Source organism: Paroedura picta, chromosome 9, assembly GCF_049243985.1.
Source record: "Paroedura picta isolate Pp20150507F chromosome 9, Ppicta_v3.0, whole genome shotgun sequence".
NCBI lineage: Eukaryota > Metazoa > Chordata > Lepidosauria > Squamata > Gekkonidae > Paroedura > Paroedura picta.
The window spans coordinates 2427472-2455471 of record NC_135377.1 but is presented as its reverse complement, the minus strand read 5'-3'; the positions used below and the strand labels follow the sequence as shown (position 1 = coordinate 2455471).

Here is a 28000-nt window from a genome sequence, read left to right as displayed (position 1 = left end):
TGGAGAAAAATATTAATATTTTAATTAAGTGCTTCCCCAAGCAGCTCAACCTCAAAAACAAAAGGACGTCTCAGGAACGGCACCCGGACCCTCGAAGCCTGGACGTGAACGCAGAGAGTGGCTGGACATCGAGCAACCAGAGGGCCCTAAAGACCAAGGAACTGAGAACGGCCTTGCTAACTCGGCCAGCCTCTGCGACAGCCGCTGGTTTAAATGTGGTGCGGAAAATCAAAACAACCCTTTCCCCTCCCACTGGGCCCTTTGGGTTGGAATCATTAGCAAATTATTAGCAAACACCAGAACTGACCAGACGGTCCGACCCTCTTTCCTTCCAGGATCGTGCCCGGGACCCAACTCTGTCCACCCTCCCCACAATAAACTACAAGTATCGTTCAGCCAGTGAGTGAAGATGGTCGTGCCACAAACCCGTTATTTTGAGTACAAAACTACAGCAAATAACCCCTGTGCTGCCCTTCAACGTATGCCTAATTTGCTTCCGGTGATGAAGGTGTCACAATCTCCTTAGAAAGCCAAGGAGGCCCCACCAGGAGAGGACGGCTGCTGAGAATGAGCAGGGAGCCACTCATTCTGGCGTGAATTCAAGTGATACCCGCAGAATGTCCCCAGGGGAGTTAAGGTCCGGGGGCCTTTAGCACAGACCCCCCCCACCAATCTCTTTCTGAAGCAACATCATCTTCCCTGCCCTCCATCGCTCTGAAAGGTAGCGTCCCCGAAAGACGAAGAAGTAACACGGAGCACATTTCTGTGCAACCCCCAGTAAGACTCTCCACTTCAGTTGTTTGCTCCAACGTGGACAGGCTAATCTGGTTTGACGGCATCCAGGAATTCCTTGATCCTGCCCGCAAATTTCTAGTTGTGCAGATTGAGAAGTGTGGGGTAGGGTAAAACGGGATCTCTGATGCAGGGAACAGGGACCGGATCAGGAAAACCTAATCTCATTATTGGTCAGAATTATACCATCCCCTTTGTAACATCCATCTCCCAGACAGACAGCTACTGGACTTCTGGTTGACGCTACATCTCTCAATGCATTCTTTCAGGGGTCGACAAAAGCCAGAAACCCAGTTCAGCCTCATCCCACCCTCGGAAAAGTGCTTCTGAGTGGCACAATGTTTGGGACACATTCAACAAAATGGCTCACAGAAAGCATCTGCTGTCTCAGAACGGGACAAAAGACAAGGGACCAGGAAAAGGCGAGGGGAACGGCAACGGCTACATCTGCAGGACAGACCAGAATGGATGCTGTACCTGTCATGGCCTCCCCTACGGAGCCCTGGGATTTGTAGTTCTCGGGTGCCTGGTATCCAGGACTTTTATATCCCAAGATCCTTAAAGACAAACGCCATGACAGCTAAGCCTGTGAAGGGTAAAGGTGACCAAACCGTCACTTAAGTTCCCCAAAATAATAAACCGAGGGAAGGTTGCGGCCCAGTTACCCAACATGCCTCGAAGTACGTATCTTCTCAGCGACACAAAACGTGATAGAGACAACAGCTTCTTCCGTTAGAGATGTATTTTGCTGACAAAAAGGCGTAAAAATGATGACTCGCTACCCAAAGGCCGTGCCTTAGAATTCAAAATCTTCGTCCGCCATCGCTATGGCCCAAGCAAACTTCTCCCGCTGGGTCTTATTGTAAATCTTCTCAATGGGCACATCAAATTTTTTACACCTGTAGACAAAGACAAAAAGAAAGGTGTGGAGTAATCCAAGCTGAGCACCCCCCCCCCGCCTTCCCACTCCCCCCAGGCCTGCCTCCCCCCCAAACCCTCCAAGGCTGCCCTCACCCACCAGGCCACGCTGATGCGAGGATCCAAGTAATTCAGCTTGGAGGTGCCCAAGGCGATCTGCTTGTTCTCCTCCTTGTCGGTGGCTTGCATGCTCAGCTTGGACAGCTGCTCCTCAATCTTCTCCACCAGCTTCTTCTTCTTTTCCACGGCGCTAGTTGCAAAGAGGAGAGCGACCCAGTCATGCTCCGGGGAATGCACAGGAAGCAAAAGGCGCAGCGCCCCGCTGGGTCTCACCAAACACGCCAGATTCTAGTCCTCGTGCTCCGTGACGGAAAACCTTGTTTCCTGAAACACCCTCCCGATGAAGAGAAGGTTAAGGAGGCTAGGGCCCTTTGGATTGGAGAAATGCCAACTGGGGGGTCGACAGGAGAGAGGTATACAAAGTTTTGCTTGGGACAGAGAAAGCAAAGGAAAAAGTCCTTTTCTCCCTTTCTTACAAGAGCTGGCGGGCACTCTGTGAGATTAAGGAGCAGGAGGGTTAGAATAGAGAAAAGGAAGTCCTTCTTCACCCAAGGTCATTAACCCGTGGGATTCACTGCCGCAGGAAGTGGGGGTGGATACCAGCATAGACAGCTTCAGGAGGGGACTGGATAAACCTAAGGAGCAGGGATCCATGAGTGGCCATGAGCCACTCTGTCTGAGGCAGGGATGCTCTGTCTCCTTGGTCCTTGGGGATCAACAGTGGGAGGACATCTGACCCCTCTGGTGGGGGTCTCATGGCCCCTGGGCTTTGGCCACTGAGTGACACAGAGTGTTGGACTGGATGGGCCAATGGCCTGACCCAACACGGCTTCTCTTATGTTCTCTTATTCTCTCTGACAGATTTGTGGCGAAATACCCTGTGTTTATCTAATACTAGAATAACACAGTCCACAATAAATTTGCGCCTTATGAGACTCTGGCTGAGATATAAGTGCTTATCAAAGCGAGGTTCTTCGGCCGTCTGGATTGATTTTATCCACTGGACACGCTCTTGAATAGAATTACTAATGAATGTAAAAATTCCACTGTTTTTTCCGTGCAACTACACTTTTACAGCCTGACCTGAATGGCCCAGGCTAATCCCACCTAGTCAGATCTCGGGAGCTAAGTAGGGTCGGCCAGGATCAGTATTTGGATGGGGGGCCTCCAAGGAGGTCCACGCAGAGGCAAACCACGTCTGTTTGTCCCTAGCCTTGAAAGCCCTATGAGGTCGCCCTAAATTGGCTGCAGTTTGAAGTCGAAAAGAACCACCATAATAACAGTAACAAAAGGCTTAATCATTATTTTCTTGGCACTCCTGACTAACATGGACCCGGGTGGGCTACACAAGTACAACTAACATTTCACTATTTCCGTGAATAGAACAAGACATGCCCACCTCCCAAAGCAGCTCTGCTGGTCCTCTATAATGCTACAAGGGAGAGCTGAAGGCCACCTTCCAACAACACACTCTAAAAACCAGCATTACGAACATACCCAGGGGAATTCTGAAAAGATCCGTCTTATAGGATGCCGGTTATGTCCCCCAGTGAATGGGAGCTTTATCGTAGCTATGCTCCGCGTTCAGAGGGATTCACTTCCCCGGGATCACATGAGCACCGACAGAGATGGCAGCGATCCAGAAGAAGAGGATGTGTTCAGGCCGGCATCCAGAGTCCTTCAACGGCCAACCAGCCGCCTCCAGGAAGTCTCAGAGGTGAGTTCCCAACCTACCAGTTCCACGAAGGAAGAGGGATCAACTCACGCTTTAGATTTCACGTCCTTCTTGGTTTTGTGATCCGCCTTGGCCCTCTTCAGCTCCGCTTTGGCATCGGCCAGCTGATCCTTCTTGGCATCGATCTAAGAAAAAGGTAAAAATCAAGGTGAGCACGGACCTCACACCCCTCTTCCTAGTAAGCTGCATATATGCTGCTTCCCCTGACTCAACGTCATCCTCACAACCATCCTGCGAGCGGCAGGCCCAAGGCTGGCTGGTAAGCATCACGGCAAAGGGTTGGATTTGAACCCAGGCCACCTATGTACACCCTATCACACACACTCAAGCTGCTTTATCCTCAAGCACACCCAAGGTGAATTGGGATCAGTATTGCCCGCTCAGACTGGCAGCAGAGCTCCAGGGTCTCAGGAAGAGGCTTCTCCTGTCACCTGCTCCCTACTCCGACTGGGGATTGAACCTGGGACCTTCTTAATGCCAAGCAGAGGCTCCTGCCAATGAAACATGGTTCTCTCCGAGTCAAGTGCCCTCACCTCTGCACTGAACTGTGGCTCCCTGCTTCTTTCAGCAGTTGTTTGGAAGGAGACCTTCTCCCCTGCCCATCCACCTTCTGAAATACACGCTCAGGCCTACCACGCCAGCATGGTGTAGTTTTTAAGAGCGACAGCTTCTAATCTGGCAAGCCAGGTTTGATTCCCCGTTCCTCCTTCAGCGGGGGGACCTTGGGGCTCACACCACAGTCCTGATAGTGCTGTTCTCACAGAGCATGTGTTTAGGCTAGCATTCAGCGTCCTTCAATGGCCAACCAGCCGCCTCTGTGAGAACTCAGCCCCACTTCCCTCCCAGGATGTCTGTTGGGGGGAGAGGAGAGTAAGCCGCTTTGAGGCTACTCTGGGTAGTGAAAACCAACTCATCATCTTCTATTTATATTTTCATCCTGTGCTCATGGCGGGTTACAAAGTCCAGCTAAAATCCCCATTAAAACCCATTAAAAGGATTATTTAGGGATTTATATACTGCCCCCTCTTGGACATACCGTCTCGGGGCACAAAACCTTCCTGAACCCTGAGGAAAGGGCAGTCTAGAAATGTAGGAATTAAATAAGCAGACTCAGGCTAAGAAGCCCAATTCTCCCTCCCTCCACTTCATCACATGAGACCCAGAAAGGTCCAGTCCGGGGTAACCAGTGAACACCTGACTGACCAAGGATTCAAACCCGGGTCCACCACCACCAGACCCAAGGAATCAACAACACCCCCCCATCCCTGCCTGCGTCGAGTTCACAGCCCTCGCTGTACAACAGCCCGGAAGCCCCACCCCACGCTTGGGAAGTGGCCCCTCGCTAGCCGGATGAAAGACCACTCAACCGCAACAGGGAAGCCTGTTGTTTCCAGGCCCAGGCAGGAAGCCGCTAAACAAGGAGGCGCCCTTCCGCTTCGCCAATCAAATGCCCATGCAGTCGGTTTGCAAAACGCTCCCCCTGCAAGGCTCACCTTGGCCTGGAGGTTCTGCATAGACTTCTCAAAGGTCTTCGGGGTGGCCCGCTGATGGTTGCACAAGACGGCGACGGCCCGGTTGGCCCGGTTGTAGGAAAGCATCTTGGCAGCCACGTTGTCATCTTCTGTGAAAGTAACAACAACAACAAAAGGCTGCTGGGAGACGGAGGTGCCAGGATAGGGGACCAGCTCCTGTAGAATCCTAGAGTTGGAAGGGACCTCCTGGGTCATCTAGTCCAACCCCCTGCACTGTGCAGGACACTCACAACCCGTCTTGGGGAAATGTCTGAGGAAGCGTGCGTGCACACAAAAGTTCACACCTTGAATAAAACTTTGTTGGTCTTAAAATGCCCCTGGACTCAAATTTTGATCTCCCCTTCCTTTCCTTGCCCTTTCTTTTCTTGTTGAACGAATGTGGCATTTAGACATCAATTTGAAATTTTTGAGTTGTTTCAAACCTGTTTTAAGATGTTGTAAATCGCACTGATACAATCAAATCAGCAGAGCCACAGGACTGCTGAATCTAGAGGATTACAAGCAACATGCAGCCGCTGTGCAGGCCCCCCCTAACACAATGTCACAAACTCTGCAACTGCTTCTTTTTTGGCATAAACATGCATTTCATAACAGTGGTACCTGTTTAGCAATCAATACGATGTACCTGAACATGAATACTGACACCCCGGTACGAAATCAGACAAGCCACCAGTAAATGCTGGATTGCAAAATGTTCTCCAACAGCAAGAGTTTAGAACTCTGACCATATCACCATCTTTTAAATCATAGAATCATAGAATCCTAGAGTTGGAAGGGGCCATACAGGCCATCTAGTCCAACCCCCTGCTCAACGCAGGATCAGCCCTAAGCATCCTAAAGCTGATGCAGTCCAAGGCAGCTTCATATGCCTGCGGTGGGCAAGAGGTGGAAGCACAGCTTCGGACCACAGCCATGTTTAATGTATTCATGGTTTAATGTATTCATGGTTTAATATATTCATGGTTTTTTAGGAGTTTATTGTATTTTATTATTGTAAACTGCCGCAAGACTAATTGAGAGCGGTAGTATATAAATTCAAAGATAAAAAATAAGATAATTTGGGCTGATCCTGCGTTGAGCAGGGGGTTGGACTAGATGGCATTTATGGCCCCTTCCAACTCTAGGATTCTGTGATAATTTCCAAATGCAAAAAGAGACGTCTTCATAGGGAAAACCCTGTAATGGCTCCAGAATCTATCCATGTGTCCCAAATCTCTACCATGCAGCATACATGCTTGCAAAGTTGGGGGTCCTCATACCACTGTTACGAAATACTTGAGTATGCAAAAAACTAAAGCAATTATAGTTTGTAAGATTGTGTTAGGGAGTGAAAGCATCGACGCTGCATTTTGCTTGTAATTCCATGTAATCCACGCCCAGCTCACCGGGAAAGGTGGTCTAGAAATTCCCTAATAAAACAAAAATAAAATAAATTACCATTGGTGAGCGCTCTCAACTGTTCCTGCAGAGTGATGGATGCGTTGTATGTTCGGAAGACCTTGGCCGTCAAGCCGTCCATCAGATCCTGGAGATGTTTATTCAACGAAGTCGTCTGGAATATAGGATGGGAGGGCAAGGTCACGATCAGCCCACTGCAGTAAGGCCATGGCTGGGGACCGAAGCTGTGCTTCCACCTCTTGCCCACCGCAGGCATATGAAGCTGCCTTGGACTGCATCAGACTTCTGGACTCTGATGGGCCAATGCGCGGATGCACTATGTCAGAGGCAAATCTACACTGTGCTTCATGTCTCCTCTGTGAGACGGCTCCTTGCTTGCTGATGTGGGAACAGATTAAGAGATGTAGACCGGCTTCCTTCTTGGGTAAGTGTAGAGTTATAACTAAAAAGTCGAAATGATCCCAGGTAGCTTGTGTGTCCTGCATAGTGGACTAGATCACCCAGGAGGTCCCTTCCAACTCTATGATTCTATCTCTGGGCAGGTAACTCCTGAAGAAGACCTAATAAGAATAACTTCTGAGCAAGGATGGCTACGAAACGGGCTTACTAATTGAATGCTTGCCTATGGTTGTACGAATACATGATTGCTTGTTTTGCCTCTGGAGAAAAATTGCCTGCGGAATAGTGAATTTTAAAGGAGGAGGCCCCACACAGCCAGAAGCGTTTTGGAACTATTGGTAAGAGTTGACTTAGCCACAGGACCATGTCTTCTGGCTTTTATTAAAAAGGCTTTGTGCATCAACGTCCCTAGTTGTTTGGCCGCACTGAGCACTTCAATGTTTTGGGATTTTAGGCTGTAATCACCCCCACACACACATTTCTCATTGGTAGAAGAGGCCAGCCATTAAAGGCACGGGGAAGCCAAAAGCCAGCCAGACAGGGAGAAACGCCCACCCCAAAGCACCCCAGACGGACCCCGCACTTACGGACAGCCTGTCAAAGAGATCTTCCCCGGGGTCCTTGTTCTCCATGAATAACTGCAAGTTCTTGAACACCTACACGGATTGAGAAGAGAATGGCTACAGGGAAGACTCCGCTTCCAAAGGGACCGAAGGGACAGGGGGGCCAAGGTCCCCAAAGCAGCTCCAAAATAACCAGCCAAGATGTTGCACCGTTACCACCGCCGGGCCTGTGCCCGGAATCAAAAACCCACACGCCAAATCAAGGCTCGTTGGTCTTACGGCTCAGGCATGAGAGCGGGTAGGGGCCAGAATATCAGACTAGACCTCAGTACGAATTTGGCTGCAGCACAAAACCAGATTTGGGAATGACGGCCCTACAGCAGGGGTAGTCAATCTGCAGCCCTCCAGATGTCCATGGACTACAAGTCCCAGGAGCCCCTGCCAGCATTCGCTGGCAGGGTCTCCTGGGAATTGTAGTCCATGGACATCTGGAGGGCCGCGGTTTGACTACCCCTGCCCTAGAGTATTCCTCTTTGTCATCTCCCACCCCACGCCCACCCCCATATCCCCAGGGCCCTCTGAAGCTGCCTGCACTGGGGACAGGTTGGGTGGGCCCCACGGAGGTGCTGTGCTCACCTGCTTCTCCACGGGCACCTTGTTGTAATAGCGGATGCAATCCTTGCCCAGGAAGTCGAACTCCACGACATTCTCCTTCCCGTCCAGCCGAGGGTGCAGCATGAGGTGCTCGACACGCAATGAGCAGCAGCCCACCGTGTCCGCCGTCTCCCCCTCCTCCTTTTCATTCCCCGCTCTCAGGGCCAGCTGGACAGGGACATGGGGGGGAGAGATATGGGTGGGGGAGTCAGAGGACATTCACTCTACCCTGACCGCTCCACGCTGGGGTGTCGGGGCTCGACTTTGACCATGTCTTCAACCAGACAGGAGCCTGTCAGAGTTTAAATATGCCGACGCACAGGAGACTTAAAGTATAGTTTTACTGAGAATTGAAAAACCTTTGCAAAGAGGAAAAGAGAGGGATAGTCCTAACTGTCTAACACTGACCGTGTTTTTCTGGAACTACAAACAACTTAGCAGTTACTGTGCAAACAGGAATTAACCCAAGTATTCTGCATTCCCTCCATTATAGTACTCCTCATGCAGTTCTGGAGGTGGACCCTGTTGTACATCACCTTCCTACCAGCATTCCTAAGGAACAACAGGCCCCAGAAATCATCAAAGCAGCCCTCACCTTATCAATAAAGTAAAGTGCCACGGACCGCTGACGTTTCTTCATCTCCTTGGACTTCCAGTCGGCGCGGTACTGAGATCGGATCTTGCTCACCACCTCCTTCAACCGGCGTGCCACTTCGTACTTCTGCCAGTCCTTCTCCCCCTGGAAAGAGAGCCCAGCATGGGGGTCACCTTTCCCAGAAGAAGAGCTGGTGTGAAGTGCACAATGAGCTCCTGAGCCCCCCACAAACACACACCTTCAACTTGGAGCTGGGGTTCAGCATCACGTATTTGATGGAGCCCTGGATGTTCTCTGTCCAGCACGCCAGCCAGGTGACGGTATTGTCACACCTCACTTCCTTCCACTTGTGCCCTGGAGGCGGCGGGGGGATCAAGGAGTCTCTGGCAAGAGCAAAGGAAGAGGAAGGACGTGAAATGTACAGAGGGAAAGAGAAGTCCCCTACGGCAGGGGTAGGCAACCTGTGGTCCTCCAGATGTTCATGAACTACAATTCCCATGAGCCCCTGCCAGCGTTTGCTGGCAGGGGCTCATGAGAATTGTAGTTCATGAACATCTGGAGGACCACAGGTTGACTACCCCTGCCCTACGGTGGTGTTATGACCTGAATTATCCCCTCTTTAAGTGCTCAGAGAGGGAAATTACTCCCAGGACACGGCCACTGGCCTCCGAACTCTGCTTTGCTAATCTGGACCGGCCTGCACATTTCCACTTCCTGCAAGAGCTGGGCAGTGCTTCTGGCCCTCGCAAGAGGCTTCCAGTAAGATCCGTCCTCTGCTACGCATTTTGTGCCGAAAATCTTGTTTCTTCCCTATAACAGGGAAGAAATATATAATTTTGTCCTTGAGTGTAGGCCTGCAATTTATATTCCTTTGTTTTCTCCCAGCAGGGCAAAATTTGAGCCCGGGGTCACCCTTACAACCAACCAAGTTTCACTCAAGACATATCCAGCGGCTTATGGGCTCAGCACATGGGTTAGACAGAATCACAGAAGCCATTTGATCCAACTCCCTGCTCAATGCAGGATCAGCCTCAAGCATCCAGGAGAAGGATCTGTCCAGCTGCTGCTTGAAGACGGCCAGTGAGGGGGAGCTCCCCACCTCTTTGCTGAACTTCTGTGGCCCTTGCTCGCCTTCTGTGTTTCATCTCATTTGGGACCTTCTTCTCTCTCTCACCTGAGCCTCACGCTATAGCTAGTTAAACTTCAGAAAGTTTATCAGCTCACAATACGTTAAATATGCCTACATGAAAATGTCATGTAAGATGTGCTCCTGTTTTTGCAAGTAAAATTTCTCCCTCTTGTTACTGTTGGAATCAGGCCATCTTTGTCATTTGTTTGAACAGCATCCCCCCCCCCCCCAACCAGAAAGTGAGGAGGGGATCAGGGACACCGCGAAAAAACACCTGAGCTTCCAAGGCAAATTTTTTCCCTCCCACCAACCGTCGCCGTTCAGGGGCCCACCTGCTGCAGTTGATGATGATGTCCTCAGGCAGTATCCTTTTCTTGAGCATCCCCATTTTCGGGTGGTCCCCGCGACCCCGGAAGAGACCCGGAGGTTCGGTTTTGAAGTTGCCGATCTTCTCCCGGTGTCCGTCGATCATGCAGTAGCCGTACTTCTCTTGGATTCTCTCTGCCTCCTGTTTCAATTTCTGTTTAAAAACAAAACCAAATAAGGGATTACTTTTATACGACCTTCAAGAACACTGACCCTAATTTCCGGTCACCGTAACGGAGACTTTGACTCCATTCATGGTTTCGTTAAACAAAGCATGGTTAATGTGATTGTCCACCAGCAGGGCACTGCACTACCTGTGGCGAGTTACAATCTGTGTGGTCTCAAAGCTACGATCCGTTGATTAAGCCCTCTGCTTACACCTCTCTGCTTACACCCCCCAAAGAGCCTTACACTCCAGCACCTCCAACTGCCTGGTGGTCCCTGGCCCCAGGGAAGCCCGCTTGACCTCAACCAGGGCCAGAGCCTTTTCCATCCTGGCCCCCAACTGGTGGAAGGAGCTCCCGGAAGAGATCAGGCCACTGACAGAACCTAAACAGTTCTGCGGGGCGTGCGAAAGGGAGCTCTTCCACCTGGCATTTGGTTGAGGTCGACCCGTGCCATCCCTTCCCATGGGCCCTCCTTCCTGAGCCCCCTCCTATGGCACCCACCATAATTCTGCCCAACCCACTGGGCTATCAGTAGGAGTTACTTTAATGTTTCCCACATTGCTCCTTGGTGATGCCCTTCCCAGCAACTGTGCAAAGGGAATAATAGCAGCGTTGGTCCAAGGTTCGGACGACTGACCACAGACCAAAAAAGCCTGTGTGAGGCCTGGATTGAGCCCTTGACAAGGTCGGAACAGGAAAGCCGAGCAGACACTGTCCCTGGCAGCACCTGCCATTAAAAGGGCCAGGCAAGTGGAGATGCAAAAGAAAATACTCCGGAGAGCGGCTGCCAGTCTGGCCCAAGGACCTCCGATTCCACCGCTCAGCAATGGTGACCATACCTGTTTCTCCTCCTTGGCCAGTGCTTTGTGGGCCTCGTGCTTCTCCACAAAATACTGATGGATCTCATCAAAATTGCACTTCCCCAGTTCTTTGATCTTCTTCCTCTCCTCTGGGGTCATCTCCTGCGGGGAAAACCAAGCAGCAGCAGAGAAAAGGGTTCTCGTTCCAAGAGAGGGCCGGTTCCTGATTTGTAGGGGAGGGACCGGGCACAATTCCAGAGGTCCCCTTCCCACCCATGCAACCCACTGGACGCCTTCCCTCTGCCCTGCTCCCTCTCCCACTGTGCTTTTGCTCACGGCTCTCCCTGGTGGCCGCTGACCACTCGGGCTGCAGGGGGACCTGGCAGAGGAAGGGCGTGAGATGCCGGGGGGGGGGGGGGGGTCAGCGGCAGAAGCCCCAACCAACCATATGCTGAAGCCTGCTTTGCTCCAAGAAATAAGGCGACTGGCAGAAGAGCAAGGCAGGGGGGAACTCCACGGCCAAAGCATGCTGGGGAAGTCAGGGTCACATGGACGCTATCGAGAATTTTCTTCTGTTTTGATGCCATCATTTGGGCCTCTAAATTGTTTTTAATCATTTTGTAATTAATGCATAGGGTTTTTTTTTTGTATAATTGATGACTTTCATGTTTTTTGTTGAGAGTTTGAATCCCTGGGCCTTTAAATTTTAATTTCTTTAACCTATCAGCTTTTGGCCATCATGGCTCACTCCTTCAGGGACGGCTAGAAGGGTGAGTCCGTCTGTCCTTATCTCTCGGAAAACAGAAGGAAAACGGAGGGATTTTGGGCGGAAGGACAAAAGCCTCTGCATGCCACGCCTAATCCAATCACGCCTGCTCTTGTCCCATGAAATCTCTCCACCCTCCAAGAGATAAGCACAGACAGACTCACATTCCGGCTGTAGCTGAAGAGGTGAGCAGTGACTCCCAAAAGCTCCTCCCCTGCCACAAATGTGGTTCTGACGAGAGATAAGGCAGCTCCATGCGTTCCCGTGATTCACGCACACAAGGACGCCACACAACCGTGCACGCACCAATTACCTTTGTCCAGTCGTTGAAGAAGTTATTCTGGAAGATGTGCTTCCTTGTGTAGTCGTGATCCAGCATCTTGGCATAGAACGTCGCAATTTCCTCGGCTGCCAAACTGAGCTTCATGGGCTTTCCTGCAAGAGTCAACAGGGAGACCAGCGGCTTTGCCTCCACGTGCTTCGTGGCCTCCCCTCTTGGCATGAAGGGCCTCCCCCTGCTGCACGCTAAAGCCCCGTGGACCCATCCGTGGCACCTTCACTTACATGGAGCCAGGGAGGCACAGTGATTAACAGTGTCAGATTAGTATCTGGAAGGACCAGGTTCGAATCCCCACTTGTGCCATGGAAACTCGTTGGGTGACCTTAGGTCAGTCACCCTGTCAGCCTGGCTTACCTCGCAAGATTGTTGTGGGGAAGAAATGGAGAGAATGACGCGGGATATAAATTAAATTTAATTAATTAATCAAATAAAAATACAGCTGTGGCTCTCAATTTCTGAAGCAGGTGCCCCTTTCTAAGCTGATTTTGCAAACAGAATAACTCCACTCCACTTTCCTTTCCCAACATAAAATACAAGAAGAGTGCATAAGCTAACCCTGGACATGTTCTACTTTTCTTTCTCTCAGTGTTTAGAAATATTTATCTGCTTCATTGACGCCTCCACCTTTTCAGCCCCAACAGAAACACAACGGGGCCTACATCCGACTCCATTTTGTCCTCACAACAAACCTGCAAACCTGAGAGAGTGTGATGGGGCCAGCAAGCCTCCATGGCAGTGGGGATTCGAACAGCTGCCAGTCAGAGGAGACAATTCTGACACTGATAGACCAAGGGCCTGGATACTTCTGATCAGATAACAGCATGGATTCCAAACACTGTGGCAAAATGTATTGTTGTTGTTGTTATTATAATTATTTATTCAGTCATACCTCAACCTCCTTCTCAATATGCAAGATCTGTACTGTGCCTGATTTAACATCTCCTCCAATATCCCCTGTAGCATACTCTTCATGTGCTGTTAAATTATGTAGTTAGCATATTTAGATTAAGAACTTCCTGGTACTTATCAAATAATCTCCTCCTGATTGGCTCCAATGGAGACTGCCTCTTCCTTTGAGTACACTTCCTGCCTGCTTTCCCTCTAGAGAACCTTAGTCGGTTAGACAGCTAGGACTATCTCTCTCTCCTCTCTTCTTTACGTTTTCTATTCTTTCTTAATAAAACTATTCTATTCTTTAAGCAGCTGGTGCTTCTTAATTCTGAGTATAAGCTTTCAAGTGCCCAGATATGCCATCAAGCCTTCCAAAATTCTTCACTCCACCTCCTCTCTCTTGGCCTCAAGAGTCACCTCAGAGATGAATCCGAATGGCCTAGTTTGAGGTCCCAACCCACAGGTGGGGAACTAGAGAATCTCGGAGGTAGCAAGGCTGAGTGAGACCTCACCCTACAAGTGAGAGCACCCCTGGCAGTCAAAATATCCTCTTCCTCCCTTGCCGGCACAGGAGACCTTAGAGCAGGGGTAGCCAAACTGCGGCCCTCCAGATGTCCATGGACCACAATTCCCAGGAGCCCCTGCCAGCATTCGCTGGCAGGGGCTCCTGGGAATTGTAGTCCATGGACATCTGGAGGGCCGCAGTTTGACTACCCCTGCCTCAGAGCAAACAAGGCCCTACCGTTGTAATAGAAGCGGACGTCATCCGGCAGAGGCTCGTAAGGCGGTGCGAAGAAGGGCCCGCTGTGCTCCAGTTGCTGCCACTTGACCCCATCTTCTCTTTTCTCCTCTTCCCACCTGGGGAGACAAACGTCGGAGAAGACACAAAGGGTCACTGGTCACTCCCGGCTTTTAGGAGGCAGCTGAAGAGGGGTGGCTTCATTCATGACAGCGGTATCTTGAAAGCCAAAACCCTTTTGACTTACAAAAGATTATGCTCCTTTGACTCGGGACGCAAAACTTCTCCCCACCAATGAACTGTTTGGGTCTTAAAAGTGCCACTGGACTCAAACCGGGTTAAATTGTGCATCTGATGATGCCTTGAAAGCCTACCTTCTAGAGCATGAGACTGGAGGACTGAAATATTTATTTATTAAATTTTTATACCAGCCTTCCAAAAGGTTCAAGGCGGCGTACGACTGTAGAGCATCCTTCCTGAAGGCCCACAGCTGCACTCACGGAAACTCCCACTCTGTTTTCTTCGCTAAGCAAACTAATAACGAAAACTCTCTTTGGCACACGGCACACACCTATGTTCAGCCTAACCATTTTGCTGTACCGTAGTGGATCAAAGCCCATGGGGACCTGATGCGTGAAGTGTTGTCTTCAGGTAGCATCTTAAAGCAATTTTAAAGAACTTTTAACATTTAAGATATTTACATTTTTTAGAATCATAGAGTTGGAAGGGACCTCATGGGTCATCTAGTCCAACCCCCCGCACTGTGCAGGACACCCACAACCCTCTTGCTCATCCACTGTGACCTGCCAACCCCTTGAACCTTCACAGAATCAGCCTCTCAGTCAGATGGCTACCCAGCCTCTGTTTAGAAATCTCCAAAGATGGAGAACCCATCACTTTTAGCATTATACCACAGACATACTCATGAGAAAACTTATTCCCTAATCAATTCTCTTCTTTGGTTAGCTGCTATAATGTTAAGACATTCACAATTAATAAAATGAGGGCCCTCCCCTCCTGTTTCTTACCACCAGAGACAAGGATAGGAACAAGGCCCAAGAAATGAAACCCAAACTGGGCCCTCAAGATATTGTTTTATCTCTTTGATTTTACTGTTTTATCAGAATTTGTATTACAGTTGTTTACGCCACCTTAAGCCTGACAGGAGAGGGCAGTTTATAAATGGAATACATTATAATAATAGCAACTATTTTGTACCTAATTAATGTTTTGTGCCTAATTAATATTTTTTAAATTCACAAATATGCCGAGAGATGCAGCATGCTTTAGTGGCTAAAGGATGCAGGAGACCCAGGTTCGAAGCCCCACCCTACCTTAGAAAAATGTTGGGTGACTTTGGCCTACTCACACACACTTAAACCTACCTTACAGGGCTGTTGTGGGATAAAGCAGAGAAGAGGAGAACGATATAAGGCAGGATATAAATGAAGTAAATAAGTAAAATGTTAAGGCTATCGGTTTTTGATAGTTTGTTTATTTCCCTCCCTTAAAAAACAATTTACAGTGGGAAAAAATTAAAAGGAAAAAAGTACAGGCGTTACTTTAACTTTTTAACTTTTAACTTTACTGGATGCATATTTAATCCTAAATCTAACTGCTCCCTTTTCTCTACGTGGATATTTAGGCCCAACTCTCGCATTAGAATTGCTTCGGCCGTAGCTTGAAAACCAGATGCATCAAACCTTTGGCAAGGATAAAGTTTGAGTCCGGTGGCACCTTTAAGACCCCAAAGGTTTTATCAAGGCATAAGCTTCCATGTGCATGCACACTTTGAGGAGTCTTAATGCCTTAGGACAGGGGTAGTCAAACTGCGGCCCTCCAGATGTCCATGGACTACAATTCCCAGGAGCCCCTGCCAGCATTCGCTGGCAGGGGGCTCCTGGGAATTGTAGTCCATGGACATCTGGAGGGCCGCAGTTTGACTACCCCTGCCTTAGGAGTAATTGTCCAGATGTTTACACGAGAGGCATGCTTCCCCCCCAAACTCATACCGTCAATAACCTTCCCATCTCCGCCTGGCCTTACCTGCCCTTGAGAATCTCCGCCCTTTGGGGCAACGCAGAAAACCTCCGGAGAGCAACCCTCAGGGAATTGCAGCAAAAAGCCGAGCCGGGCTTGAAAGTGACAGGCGGGCGGCTCAGCCAGCACATCCCCAAAAGCAAACCTGCCCGTTTCCTCCACATGCCAGCCGGCCCCTGCTCCAGCTGTGTGCAGGGAAGCGCCCACCGCATCCCTTGCAGTCAGCCACACGCCCACAGCGGTGCAGCGGGGCATGCCAAGCACGCTTCCCCTTGGAGATGTGCAACCCGGCAAACCACGGAGCGCGGCATTACAAAAAGCAGCAAGGAGTTACATGCAAGCAGGGGCTGTCAAATGAGACATGTGAGGCACCCTTGTGGCTTCCTGGTTTCCCCTACCCATAATGCCAGAGCGAGCAAGGAACCCTGGGAAATGGAGTCCAAAATACACGGGAAATGTTGCTTGACAGTGACCTCTGGTGGGTAAAGCAGATACAAGGCAGGACAGCACAGCTCAAGAGAAGAGGTTGTGAATGAAACCCCTGGCTGTCAAGCAGAACAGAGTCTGGGCACCTTCCTCACAGGGTGGCTGTTGTGGGGAGAGGAAGGGAAAGCTGTTTGTAAGGCATGTCAGGACTCCTTCAGTCAGTGAAAAGCGGGGAATAAAAACCAGCTCTTCTTCTTCTGCAGCAGAAATAGAGCCCATCCTCCAAAGCAGCCCTTTCTTCAAGGAGGGCTGAATTCTAAACTAGAGATCGGCTATAATACGGAAAGATCTCCAGGCCTTGCCTGGAGGTTGGTAACCCTCCCCCCTCCCCATTAAAAAAAAAAACCCCAAACTGAACAACCCAGACTGCCAGAAGAGCTCTAAGGCAGGGGTAGTCAAACTGCGGCCCTCCAGATGTCCATGGACTACAATTCCCATGAGCCCCTGCCAGCGTTCGCTGGCAGGGGCTCCTGGGAATTGGAGTCCATGGACATCTGGAGGGCCGCAGTTTGACTACCCCTGCTCTAAGGAGTTTGCCCTGCGCCACTCGGATTGGTTCTCCAAAACAGGCAAGGCATGCTGTTGTGAATTTGCAAATTAACTGCTAATCCCCTCCTAAACTCCCTAGAGATAATTTTAAACAAGCATTTTAAAGTGCCTCCAGCCTCCTCCTCCCCCAGCTTCAAAAATCAGCAAGCAGGAAGACTTTAGGTGGGAGTCAAGCAGCCTCCCAGCTGGAGATCCCTGCGGTCAGCTCCCACGCAACAGAAACGCTTGGTCAGAGATGTGAGCAATGGTTTAAAAATTCCTGGCTTCCCCCCCCCCCGTCACAACACAGGACTCCTTTTCTCTCTACCCCCAATGAGCAGCGATGAAGAAGATGAAGAAGAAGACGTCTAACAAATAAACAAGATCCACAGAGACAGGCCATGGCAAACCACCTCCGAACGCCCCTCCCCAATCTGGTGTTCCCTTAAATAATAGGTTTGTTCTGCGTGGGTTAGAGAGAGGCACTGGTTATAGCGTCAGAGTAGAATCGGGAGACGACAGTTCAGATCCTGCATGGAAGGTTGGGCTGGGTGACTCACACCTTAGCCTACCTTACAAGGCTGTTGCGAGCATAAAATGGGTTCGCCATAAGTGGTGTGAGAGCAGCAACCAAGGAGTGTTCAAAAATATTTCTCTGGATTTGTTTGTGGTTTTTTTCCCCAGTGGCAACCAGAGCAGAAAGTATTGCTTGCTGTTGCCCAAGGCTGCCAGCTCCGGAACGGGAAATAGCCGAAGATTTGGGGATGGAATTATGCCAGACCTCAACAGGGCATAAAACCACCATCCAAAGCAAGCCACTGTGAAAGCAGCAGGAGACCTCCAGGTAACCCCACCACACCAAGCCCAAGTGGGGATTTGAATCCAAGTCTCCCAGCTCCTGGTCTGCCCCTCACCCACCTAAGGCTGGCCCCCTCTCTCTCCAGGAATTCATGCTGCGTTCCTCGCCCCACTTACCACTTCCACTTCCCCCCGTCCTCCTCCTCGCTGCTCTTCCTCGGCTCCCTGTCCTCCTTCTTCGGCCTCTTCTTCTTCCCGCCCTTGCCCCCATCTTTGGCTTTCCTCTTTTGGGAGCCCTTCTCGGCCTTCTTGCCGGTTCTTCTTCTCTCGGCCTCCTCGGCCACGTCTGCTTTCCTCTTCTTCTTTTTCTTGGGCTTTTCTTCCTCCGAGCCTTTTTCTTGGGAGCCTACCTCGCAGGGCTCTCCCAGCAGCCTCCTCACTCCCTCCTCTGCCTCCAGGATCCGTCTGGAGATCTCTTCGCTATCACTTTCTCGGTCAGGAAGCCCCTTCTCTTCCCACTCCCCAGAGCCCACCTCTTCCTTCACCGGGGGTTCCCTCCTTTCCTTTCCAGACTTTTTCAACCCTTTCTCCTTCTTCTTTTCCATCTTTGCTTCCTCCGTGGCTCTGAAGTTCGCCTGCTCCGGGTTGGACGGGGCGCCGGAGTCCAATTCCGAAACGGCCGATACTTTCTTGGCTTGCTGCCTTGCCAACTTAAGGGAAATTAAGAAGCCCAAATTATTGCTCAATACTTCTGCCCTGTTCCTCCAGAGCTGGGAGTAGCTCAACACAATTTAAAGGCAATACAAATTTTTATTAGGTATTGGAATTGCCTTAAAACTCCACCAATTAAGACCTACCTGGCAGAACCATAGCAGGCGATTTTAAAGGGGATTAGACAGATGCATGGAGGCTAGGTCAAACAGCAGCTACTAGACATGGGGACTAAAGAGAACCTCCATGTTTGGAGGTAGGGAACCTCTGAATTCCAGTACCAGGAGAAAACTTCAGAAGATTTCTTCCAGGCCACACTGGCCTGGGATTCTGGATTTTTTTTTTGGGGGGGGGGGCTCATCTGGGCATGGTGTTGGGGTCACTGTGGATGGGAAAGTAGTTGTGATTTTGGGGTAGGACTAGATGACCCTGGAGGTCCCTTCTGACTCTATGATTCTAGTCTATGATTCTAAGACCTCCGCCTCTGCACCCTTTTTTGGATCTCCAGAAGAACTACTTAGCCACTGTGTGAAACAGGATGCTGGATGAGATGGACCACTGGTCCGATCCAGCAGGGCTCTTTTTGTTATAGAATCATAGAGTGGGAAGGGGCCATACAGGCCATCTAGTCCAATGCAGGATCAGCCCTAAGCATCCTAAAATCCTACTTAGGATTGTTATTAAATTTCCATCCAGTCCAGCATTTTGTTTCCGACCAGATGCCTAGAACATCTAAAGCAGAAACACAGAGGGGCCAGCAGCTGGCATTCAGAGGTATACTGCCACTGTACATTCAGGTTCTGTCGTTTAGCCATTATGGTTTATAGCCAGGGATGGGTCCCTCTTCTGTCGATTTGTCTAATCCTCCTTTAAACCCATCTCAACCATCCTGTGGCAGTGAGTTCCACAAATTATGCACTGAATGCAAGAGTACTTTCTTCAGTCTGCCCACTAGTATCACTGGGTCCCCCAGAGTTCTTGTATTTTGAGGAAAGCAGGGCAAAAAATACCACCCACTTTCTCCATGCCTTTGAGAAGCCTCTAGCAAGCCCCTCCCCTCTGCTTCTCCCAAGGTAGTCCAGCAACCTGCATGACTGGGGGGGGGGGGGGGGGCTCAAATTAAGTCTCTTCTTAACTTAAAAAAAATCTGCTTCTGAGATTTCATCAATAGCCCATTTGCGTTCAGGACAATATTTTGCAATCTGAATTGATACCCCAAGCACATTTTAGAGAAAGATTTCTAGAGAAAGAAGGCTGGTCTTTGCAAACAGCCAAAGAAATTCTGCAAAGTATTTATGTGCAAATGTGGGTAACATACAACTCCAGAATCTCTGCTTTTGTTGGCTCAGAATTAAGATGCAGGATTCACCAGCCAAGATCACAATTCCAAAATCTGACATTACTTACACCACGGTTGTCCTCTGCAGGCACACATGGATCTTCTTCCATTTCCAGCTTAATTTTCTTTGGCCTGGGCACTAGACTTTAAATGCAAACAGAGCACAAGAAGACCCTTAAATGTACTATTAGACAATTCCACAGCCATCTTCCTCCGCAAGGCGAGACCCTCTTGACCCTGGCTCAACCAGGGCAGCCAAAGGAGCAAGCTAAATGCTGAATAGGGCCAAGAGAGTCCTGGATTGAAAACCTGGCTAGTCCACGAAGCACATAAGGCCAGCAGCTCTGCAAGGACAGACTAGGGTCAGCTTGGGACACGTTTCAAGTTCATCCCAGGTGACTACTACCTGCTCTCACACAGGTTCATCACAGGCGAAACTTGCTCTAACATAATAGTCCCTCTTTTTGCATTCTCGTTCCCCATCTCTGCTCCACCCAACCCTCACGTAACACCCTGTGCTGATGGGCTCAGAAATTCCACGCAGATCTGCTGTGGGAACCAGAGAAGCCAGGAGTCCAGCCTTGCAAGGCAAGTAGATCTTGTGCCCTCTATGCGCAAGGAAAATATCTCTTCCATGTGAGAGCATTTAACGTAAGAACATAGGAGGATCCAAGTTGCATCAGACCAATGGCCCTTGCAATCCAACACTCTGTGTCACACAGTGGCCAACATGCAGGAGCCTTTCGGCTAGGCCAGAATTCCAGAAGCCCTCCCACTGCTGCCCCCAAGCACCAAGAAAACAGACATGCATGTTCATAAGAGAAGCCCTGTCGGATCAGGCCAATGGCCCCTTCTGTCAAACTCTCTGTGCCACACAGTGGCCAAAACCCAGATGCCCTCAGGAAGTCCACCAGCAAGGCCAGAAGCCCCCCCACTGTGTTCCCCACGCTCCAGGAAGACACAGCAGCCCCACCCCAGACAGAGTTTGCCACCTATTCCTTGTGGTTAAGAGCCGCTGATGGGCCTCTGCTCCAGATGTTTATCCAATCCCCTCTGGAAGTTTTGTTTCCAGCTGCCACCACTTCCTGTGGCAGGGAATTCCACACGTTCATGACTCTGGGTAAAGAATGTCCTTGGATCTAAGCCTACTGCTCATGAATTTCATGGAGTGCCCAGGAGTTTACTTATCACTCTATCATCTGTATCCAATGCAACTTAAATACGCATCTCTCCTTCCCCCAAGTAAGAAGAAGACAAAGAATTGCCTTTCCCTTTCCTCTCCCCACCTCAAAGCGGCTTCCGGTCGCCTTCCCTTTCCTCTCCCCACAACGGACACCCTGGGAGGGAGGGAGGGCTGTCACTCAAAAAGGAGGTCTTGCATTTGACTCTCTGTCCTGCAGTCTCTCTTTGGAACCTGAGAACCTGCTAAAGGCCCATCCCTGACCCTATTAAAACCAAAAGAAACCAGAAGCAGAACTTAAGAGGATTCCCCACCCCATCCCAAAGTGTTTCTCTTCTAATTCTCCTAGAGCACACCCTGCAAGGAAACTTCCCAAGCAACTGCAGTGGCCCCCTCTTCATTGTTTGTCTTCACCCTTCCTTTGCTAGGTGTGTCATCTCATTTCTCCCCCTTCCTCCCACCCCTCCCCCCCAAATCAATGGTGTTTCTATGTCTCATGCAAGTTTGTGGACATTGCAGCACATTTGTCTGGACAGTCAGTGACACAAGACCCTGTTGGGGCATGCTTCCCCCACCCTGTCCTCCTTTTACCTCTGACTAGGAACGCTGTCATGGCCATTACAGTTGGAGAAGTCCACGGCACCTTTGAGATCTCTGGAAGAGAAAAGGCCAAGGTGTCCTGGTCAAACATGGCTGGGGGTGCAAGGGAACCCAGCGGTCTAAATGCAAAAATGGTGTTCATGGGGTGGACCAGAACCAATGGGATGAAATTAATGCAAAAGACATTCCATCTCAACATCCTGAAGATGTTCCTGACCGTTAGAGTGGTTTCTCAGTGGAACAGGCTTCCTCGGGAGGTGGTGGGTTCTCCATCTTGGGAGATTTTTAAGCAGAGGCTGGAGAGCCATCTGACGGAGAGGCTGATTCTGTGAAGGCAAAGGGGTGGCAGGTGACAGTGGATGAGCGATAGAATTGTGAGTGTCCTGCATAGTGCAGGGGGTTGGACTAGATGACCCAGGAGGTCCCTTTTCCAACTCTATTATTCTGTGATTTTATTGGGTTTTATTGTTGGATTGTTTTTATGTGACTCACCGCAAGCCGGTTTCTGAGAGTGGTAGGCTGTAAATCCAATAAATAAATATTTTTTTAAAAAAAGGTTTGAGTCTCGTAGCACCTTAAAGACCAACAAGTACTTTGAGCTTTGGAGAGGCAAAACCTCTGACGAAGAGAGCTTTGAGTCTTGGAAGTTCATAGCCTGATCATCTTGTTCGTCATAAAGGTGCTCCTGGAATCAAATTCCACTCCACATGGCTCGAAACTATATCCAGAATAGTCCTCCTGCCTCTTGAAACTAAATCATGACTATGCATAAGACACCAAATTAAGAGCAGGGTACAAATGTCCATTTTTTAAAAATGAGGAATGCCCCTGATTTCCCAGCACTTCACGGCCCCCGACCTCTCTGCTGTTGGCAGAAGCTTAAGCAAGTCCCATCAGGGGCAGCTGAGAGGCCTGAAACAGACTCACCTGGGCAGGTTCTCTCTTTTGAGTGAAGGCGACCGAGAGGGCCTGGATTCACCCGTCCCCTGGAAGAGAAAGGGGCAGAACAGAGAGTTCTAGAGTTTGTCACCAAGGCATAGCAGTGCTGGCCTCCTGCACTCCGCCTCGGGCTTCGGTGATCACCAAGACAGCCGAACCGAGCCGAAGCGCACATCCTTAGTAGTGGATACAACCACAACATGGCTGCCACAACAATGCTCAAAGTTCTGACAGGGCCCTGACTGTGCATTTGGCCAACTTCCAATTCTTACCCATGGGAGACAAAAGCACACCTACAAAATGTCCAGCACATGGCCATATTAGTTAGCATTATGTGAAAACAACTCGCTGATCTCCTCCTTTTGCCCCCAAGCTGCAGTCCCAATCGCGAGGGACGTACCTCAGGGCTTTCATTCCTCAGCGTGCCGGAAGTGTTGGCGGCCTTCTGGTGTGCCTCTCTGCCCCTCTTGGTCTCCTCTGGCTTGAGAGAGCTTCTTAGCAAAAGAAGTAAAGAGAGAGGTCGGATTCTGGAGCATCGGCCTGATGCCGGTCACTGATATACGTGAAGGCACCTTACGCTGAGCCAGGTAACTGGCCCGTCAAGGTCAGTATTGCCCACTCTGACCGGCAGCTGCTCTCCAGAGTCTCAGACCGAGGACGTTCACATTGCCTGTTGCCTGCTGCTTTTTAACTGGAGACGTTGGGGACTGAACCCGGGAGACGTAGTAATGGTAGGACAAAGCAGAAGATCAACAAAGATTTATTCAAGCTGAGGGCTTGTGTCTGCCTGCACTAGTCTTCAGACCATGAGATGGACATCACTAGACCACACATATAAGGGGAGAGTAAATCACTAGGCTAGGCCACATATATAAGAAGGTAAATTACTCTCTCCTTATATTCGTAGTCTAGTGTAGTGATTTACTAATCTAGAGTAAATTACTCTCTCTTTATATACGTAGCCTGGTGATTTCCATTTCACTGTCTGAAGAAGTGTCTCTGCAGACGAACGCTTACACCTTGAACGAAGGTTTGTTGGTCTAAAACAGGGGTAGTCAAACGGCGGCCCTCCAGATGTCCATGGACTACAATTCCCAGGAGCCCTTGCCAGCATTCGCCAGCGAATGCTGGCAAGGGCTCCTGGGAATTGTAGTCCATGGACATCTGGAGGGCCGCCGTTTGACTACCCCTGGTCTAAAAGGTCCCATTTGACTTCATTCTGCATCTTCCGACCAGCGCAGCGGCCCACCTGAACCTACGGCTGTGGGAGTTCAGCCTGCCTTAGGGACAGCCCTCGTCTGGCCTTGCCAGTTTCTGCATGGAAGACCGACAGAGTTCCAAGTGTGCAGTTTTATTAAAAACGCCTCTGGGCTGGGAAATGCTGCAGCCATCCGTGCATTCCTGAGGAAGGTGAATGGCCTTGACCTTTTCTCCCATGGCTGCCAGTTGCATCACACGCAGTTAAGGCTGCCTTCAGGGCCTGACATCAAAGGCAGTCACCCACCAGGTTTTGCAGAAGAGCCAGGATCAAAATGGAAAGAACAAAAGCAAGAGACCGGTGCCTGGAGAATGGGGCCCAGCTGGGAATCTAAGGGCAGAGTGAAAAGAAAATGCCCCCCCCCCTTTTGCCTGACAGACAGTATGGTGGGTGCCAGGTGAGCCTCACGGGGGAAAGCGCAAGCATCAGACCTGGGTGTGGGAAACACACCGAAGAAGGTTTAAAAAGTGTATTAAAGGAAAAGAAGGAGAGTTACCTGGAAATGGTGTTCTCTTGCAGCGGTTTCTGCCTTGACGGACGCTTCTCCTTGGCTTCTCTCACCCTCGGCTGCCTTGGTTTTTCCGGCATCCACGACACAGTTTGGTCCCTCTTGCTCCTTTACAAAGTTCAGAGCAGAAAGAGGAAGACACCTTAGAAGCAGGATTTGGAGACCAGGTGGGAAAACGCGGATAACCTTGCCGCTGCCACCAGCCGATTGAGCTCATATTTGTACTGACAGGTTCTGGGTTGGTTCATAACTACAGGGAGTTATTAATCCTAGTTTTATTGATTGTGTACACTTATATTTTACGGTTTTAAAATGACGTTAATACACCTACATTGTATTTTATTCATGCTGCTATAGGTCAGCTATAGTATATAAGGGGGACAGAAATCTATTAAAACAATAATGACAACAACAACAACAACAACAACAACGTTGTGATACGCCCTGAGTGTGCCAAGAGAGGGCAGAATAAAAGTTACAATAATAATAGGGGGAAGATGGCATTTTTCTGCCATCTTGGGAGGATTTAAGTCTTTTAATGGGAGTTTTAATGGGATTTTAAGACATTGTGACCCGCCACGAGCCATCTAGGGCAGGGGTAGTCAAACTGCGGCCCTCCAGATGTCCATGGACTACGATTCCCAGAAGCCCCTGCCAGCATTCGCTGGCAGGGGCTTCTGGGAATTGTAGTCCATGGACATCTGGAGGGCCGCAGTTTGACTACCCCTGGTCTAGGGAATGGCAGGAAATAAATCGAATCGAATCGAACGAACGAACGAAGGACCAACCCAGTAAATGTTCCACCTTGTGCTCCCAGTCAACTCTTTGGCCCTTCCTGACATGAGGTTGGTGCAGACACGATCCAGCCTGTGCCCCTTCCTCCCCTGCCCTCCTGAGCCCACCCATGCTGCCCAAAGACTGGGAGGCCATCATGCCCCGAGCGCCATGCCTCACCGGAAGCCCCCATCGATCCTCTGAAGCGAAGGCTCCCGCCAATCAGGTTCAAGGGCGCCCCCCATCGATCGCATGGCCAAATCTTCCCAATCGGTCATTCTGCAAGCAAGCTTATTTCTGCAGAAACAAAAAAAGGATGATGCATTCGTAGAAATCCGTTATCAGCAACACCCGCCCCTTCAAACAGCTTGATTCGGTTACACTCTGACAGCCGTAGCCATCTATGTTGGGGAATATGTACATTTCATGAGCAAATAATCTTGAGAATTCCTGTTTTCATTCCTGCCCCCCAGAGATGTTACGGCCGTTGTTTAGTTCATAACTGCCTTCTGGGGGGGGGGGGGATAGCACTATGACATCAGCAATTAGCCCAACCAATCACCTCTGCTGCCAGGTCACTATGATGTAACATCACCTGGGGTTTAGGGCTGCCAACCTCCAGGCGGGGACTGGAGATCCCAGAATTCCAACTCATCGCCAGACTACAGAGATCGAATTGCCTGGAGGGAAGGGGTGCTTTGATTGGCAGGGCATGATTACTTATCATCCCCCTCATGTATCAGTCGTCTCTCTCATTCGAACTCAAGGCAGACCATTCGTAAGTGAGTCAATACGGTCCATGAAGTGGGACAACCAATATAGGAAGAGGAAGAAAAAGAGGAGGAGGAGGAAGAGAAAGAAGGAATTGGTTCTTATATGCCGCTTTTCTCTACCCAAAGGAGGCTCAAAGCGGCTTACAATCTCCTTCCCTTTCCTAAGAAGTTAGGGTTCTAGAACCAACCAGAAGTCTAAAGACAGAACTGAAGCAAGGTCCAAATGTTGCGACAGCATGTCAAATGATGCAAAAATTCCACCGCAGGGTCCTAGGCTCAGCACTCTTAAGCACTCCAGCACACTGGCTTATTGTTGTGTGAGGAGAGAGGAGAGGAGCGTTCTAAATAAGTGATTCTGCGCCCCTATTAGGGAGAAGTAAGAGCCTCTTTGTGGCGCAGAATGGTAAGGCAGCAGACATGCAGTCTGAAGCTCTGCCCATGAGGCTGGGAGATCGATCCCAGCAGTCGGCTCAAGGTTGACTCAGCCTTCCATCCTTCTGAGGTCGGTAAAATGAGGACCCAGCTTGCTTGCTGGGGGGTAAACGGTAATGACTGGGGAAGGCACTGGCAAACCACCCCGTATTGAGTCTGCCATGAAAACGCTGGAGGGCGTCACCCCAAGGGTCAGACATGACCCGGTGCTTGCACAGGGGATACCTTTACTAGGGAGAAAAGGAAGTAAACAGAGGGCGTTTTTACAAAATAACATGTTTTTAATCCAGTTTCACTGCATTTTGCACCTGGATTGAACTGTGTGAGATAGCAAAATCCGTTTGCAAACCGTTGCTGAAGCGGACTGAAGCCACCAAGGTGCCCATGGCAAATGCGTGCAATCCACTGCTTCTTTCCCACACAGTTTAGGATCACCTCTGAGAATGGAAGGGAGCTTTTTAAGCAGATGCACATTTTAATCAATGCCGATTATTCCACGGCAGGAAATGGAAAATGCAGACTTAAGCACTGCCTGTGGGAAACCCTCAAGGGATAATAAAAGCAAAGACACCTTTCGCTTTTTCATCAAGTGACATCTGCTGTAGAAACTCATCCCACCCCCCTTGAAGGCTGGGGAGACCTCAGGGCAAAAGAGCAGCCTGGTTCTGGCTGCCAGATGTGTCGGGCACCGGAGATGCCAGGAGCAAAGAGCTAAATATTGCTGGGGAAGCGTGGAGAGACCTTGGCTGGTGTTTATTTCCTTTTATTTCTTTTTTATACTGCCCCTCTCGGACGCTGCCATCTCAGGGCGGTGAACAACGATTGAATAAAACATTTTTTAAAATTGACATAACGATAAATAGAATCACAATGCCATGGACACAACCAAAGAGGTGCCTGCTGAAAGGTTTATGGGCACAATGGAAGAAGCCTTCATGCAAATAAACAAGGCCGCCATTTTGTGGCTGCCTCCAGCCCCCTGCAACAGAATTCCAAAGATGCTTGCAGGCTCAAAACATTTGGGGATGCAACAGCATGGTGGGCTGGAGACCCCCTCCAGTCCAACGCTCTGCGTCACACAGTGGCCAAAACCCAGGTGTCATCGGGAGGTCCACAGCTGGGGGCAGAACTCCAGAAGCCCTTTCCCTCCTGCCCCATGCACTGAGCTGGCAGAGCATCCCTGCCCCAGGTGGGGGAGGGGGGCAATGAAGCTTGTGGGGCCACAGGTGAGCCTCTGCTCCGTACCTTCCTCCAACCCCCCCTTGCAGGGGTCTCTTACATTTGGTGCTCCTGCCACCCCTTCCTGCGGCGGTGGATTCCAGGCGTTAAACAGTTAAAACACAGGTGTGCCATATTTTGAAAAACAAAAAAACAGGGCCTTATTTCCTAACCAGTGGCCACTCTGACCGGCCTCCTTTTAAATCCCTCTGCCAGTTAGGCTGTGATCATTGCTACTGACTAGGAACAGGATTCCAATCCCCAAAGAGGGCATTTTCATCATTTTTTTTAAAAGCCCCAAAGAGGGCCCTCAAAAAAAGAGGGCCCTTGGTCACCTTCTAAACCAGCAAGCCCCCCCCCATTTCCCCCCTTTAGCTTTTCCTCCTCCCCACCCCCTGTGCTCCCGACTCAGCAGGCAGCTGCCACCCACCTGCCCAGAGGCGCTCAGCACCCGGCCGCTCCTTTCCTCTCCTCTAGGGCGCGGCCCCCTCCCCAGCCCCCCGTTTAAGGATCCCGCTGGGCTCTGATTGGGGCCCAGGAACGACCCAACGCGGCCGGGAGGGGGAGCTCCG

The 28000-nt window shown here is 50.1% G+C and overlaps 1 protein-coding gene across 6 annotated transcripts; it reads right to left on the bottom strand.

The window, feature by feature from the left end:
• On the bottom strand, nucleotides 1-27985 carry TOP1MT (DNA topoisomerase I mitochondrial). Of its 6 annotated transcripts, none has more exons than XM_077351346.1 (21): nucleotides 27859-27985; nucleotides 25186-25302; nucleotides 24220-24339; nucleotides 22866-22959; nucleotides 22454-22512; nucleotides 21518-21580; nucleotides 19815-19890; nucleotides 17874-18406; nucleotides 13848-13963; nucleotides 12188-12309; nucleotides 11148-11270; nucleotides 10108-10295; nucleotides 8885-9029; nucleotides 8647-8790; nucleotides 8034-8219; nucleotides 7422-7490; nucleotides 6475-6589; nucleotides 4999-5126; nucleotides 3536-3630; nucleotides 1811-1960; nucleotides 1-1691 (listed from the first exon to the last, which is right to left on the bottom strand). In XM_077351346.1, exons 2-21 carry the CDS (start codon nucleotides 25281-25283, stop codon nucleotides 1589-1591), a joined length of 2727 nt encoding a protein of 908 aa, XP_077207461.1. In that variant the 5' UTR covers nucleotides 25284-25302; nucleotides 27859-27985; the 3' UTR covers nucleotides 1-1588. The 6 variants fall into 6 exon arrangements, with proteins under 6 accessions (XP_077207461.1, XP_077207464.1, XP_077207460.1 ...); XM_077351349.1 differs by having other exon boundaries at nucleotides 24220-24336; XM_077351345.1 differs by lacking the exon at nucleotides 27859-27985 and adding an exon at nucleotides 25427-25530.
• Nucleotides 27986-28000: the final 15 nt, after the last annotated feature.

What these genes read in the sequence shown, in the direction of transcription:
- TOP1MT (XM_077351346.1), bottom strand. Translation starts at nt 25,283, where the DNA reads ATGACCGATTGGGAAGATTTGGCCATGCGATCGATGGGGGGCGCCCTT. An exon ending in CAAGAGAACACCATTTCCAG is followed by an intron (nt 22,960 to 24,219) that starts GTAACTCTCCTT and finishes TCTTTTGCTAAG; the next exon opens with AAGCTCTCTCAAGCCAGAGG. An exon ending in ACCCCAGCTCCAAGTTGAAG is followed by an intron (nt 8,791 to 8,884) that starts GTGTGTGTTTGT and finishes CTCTCTTTCCAG; the next exon opens with GGGGAGAAGGACTGGCAGAA.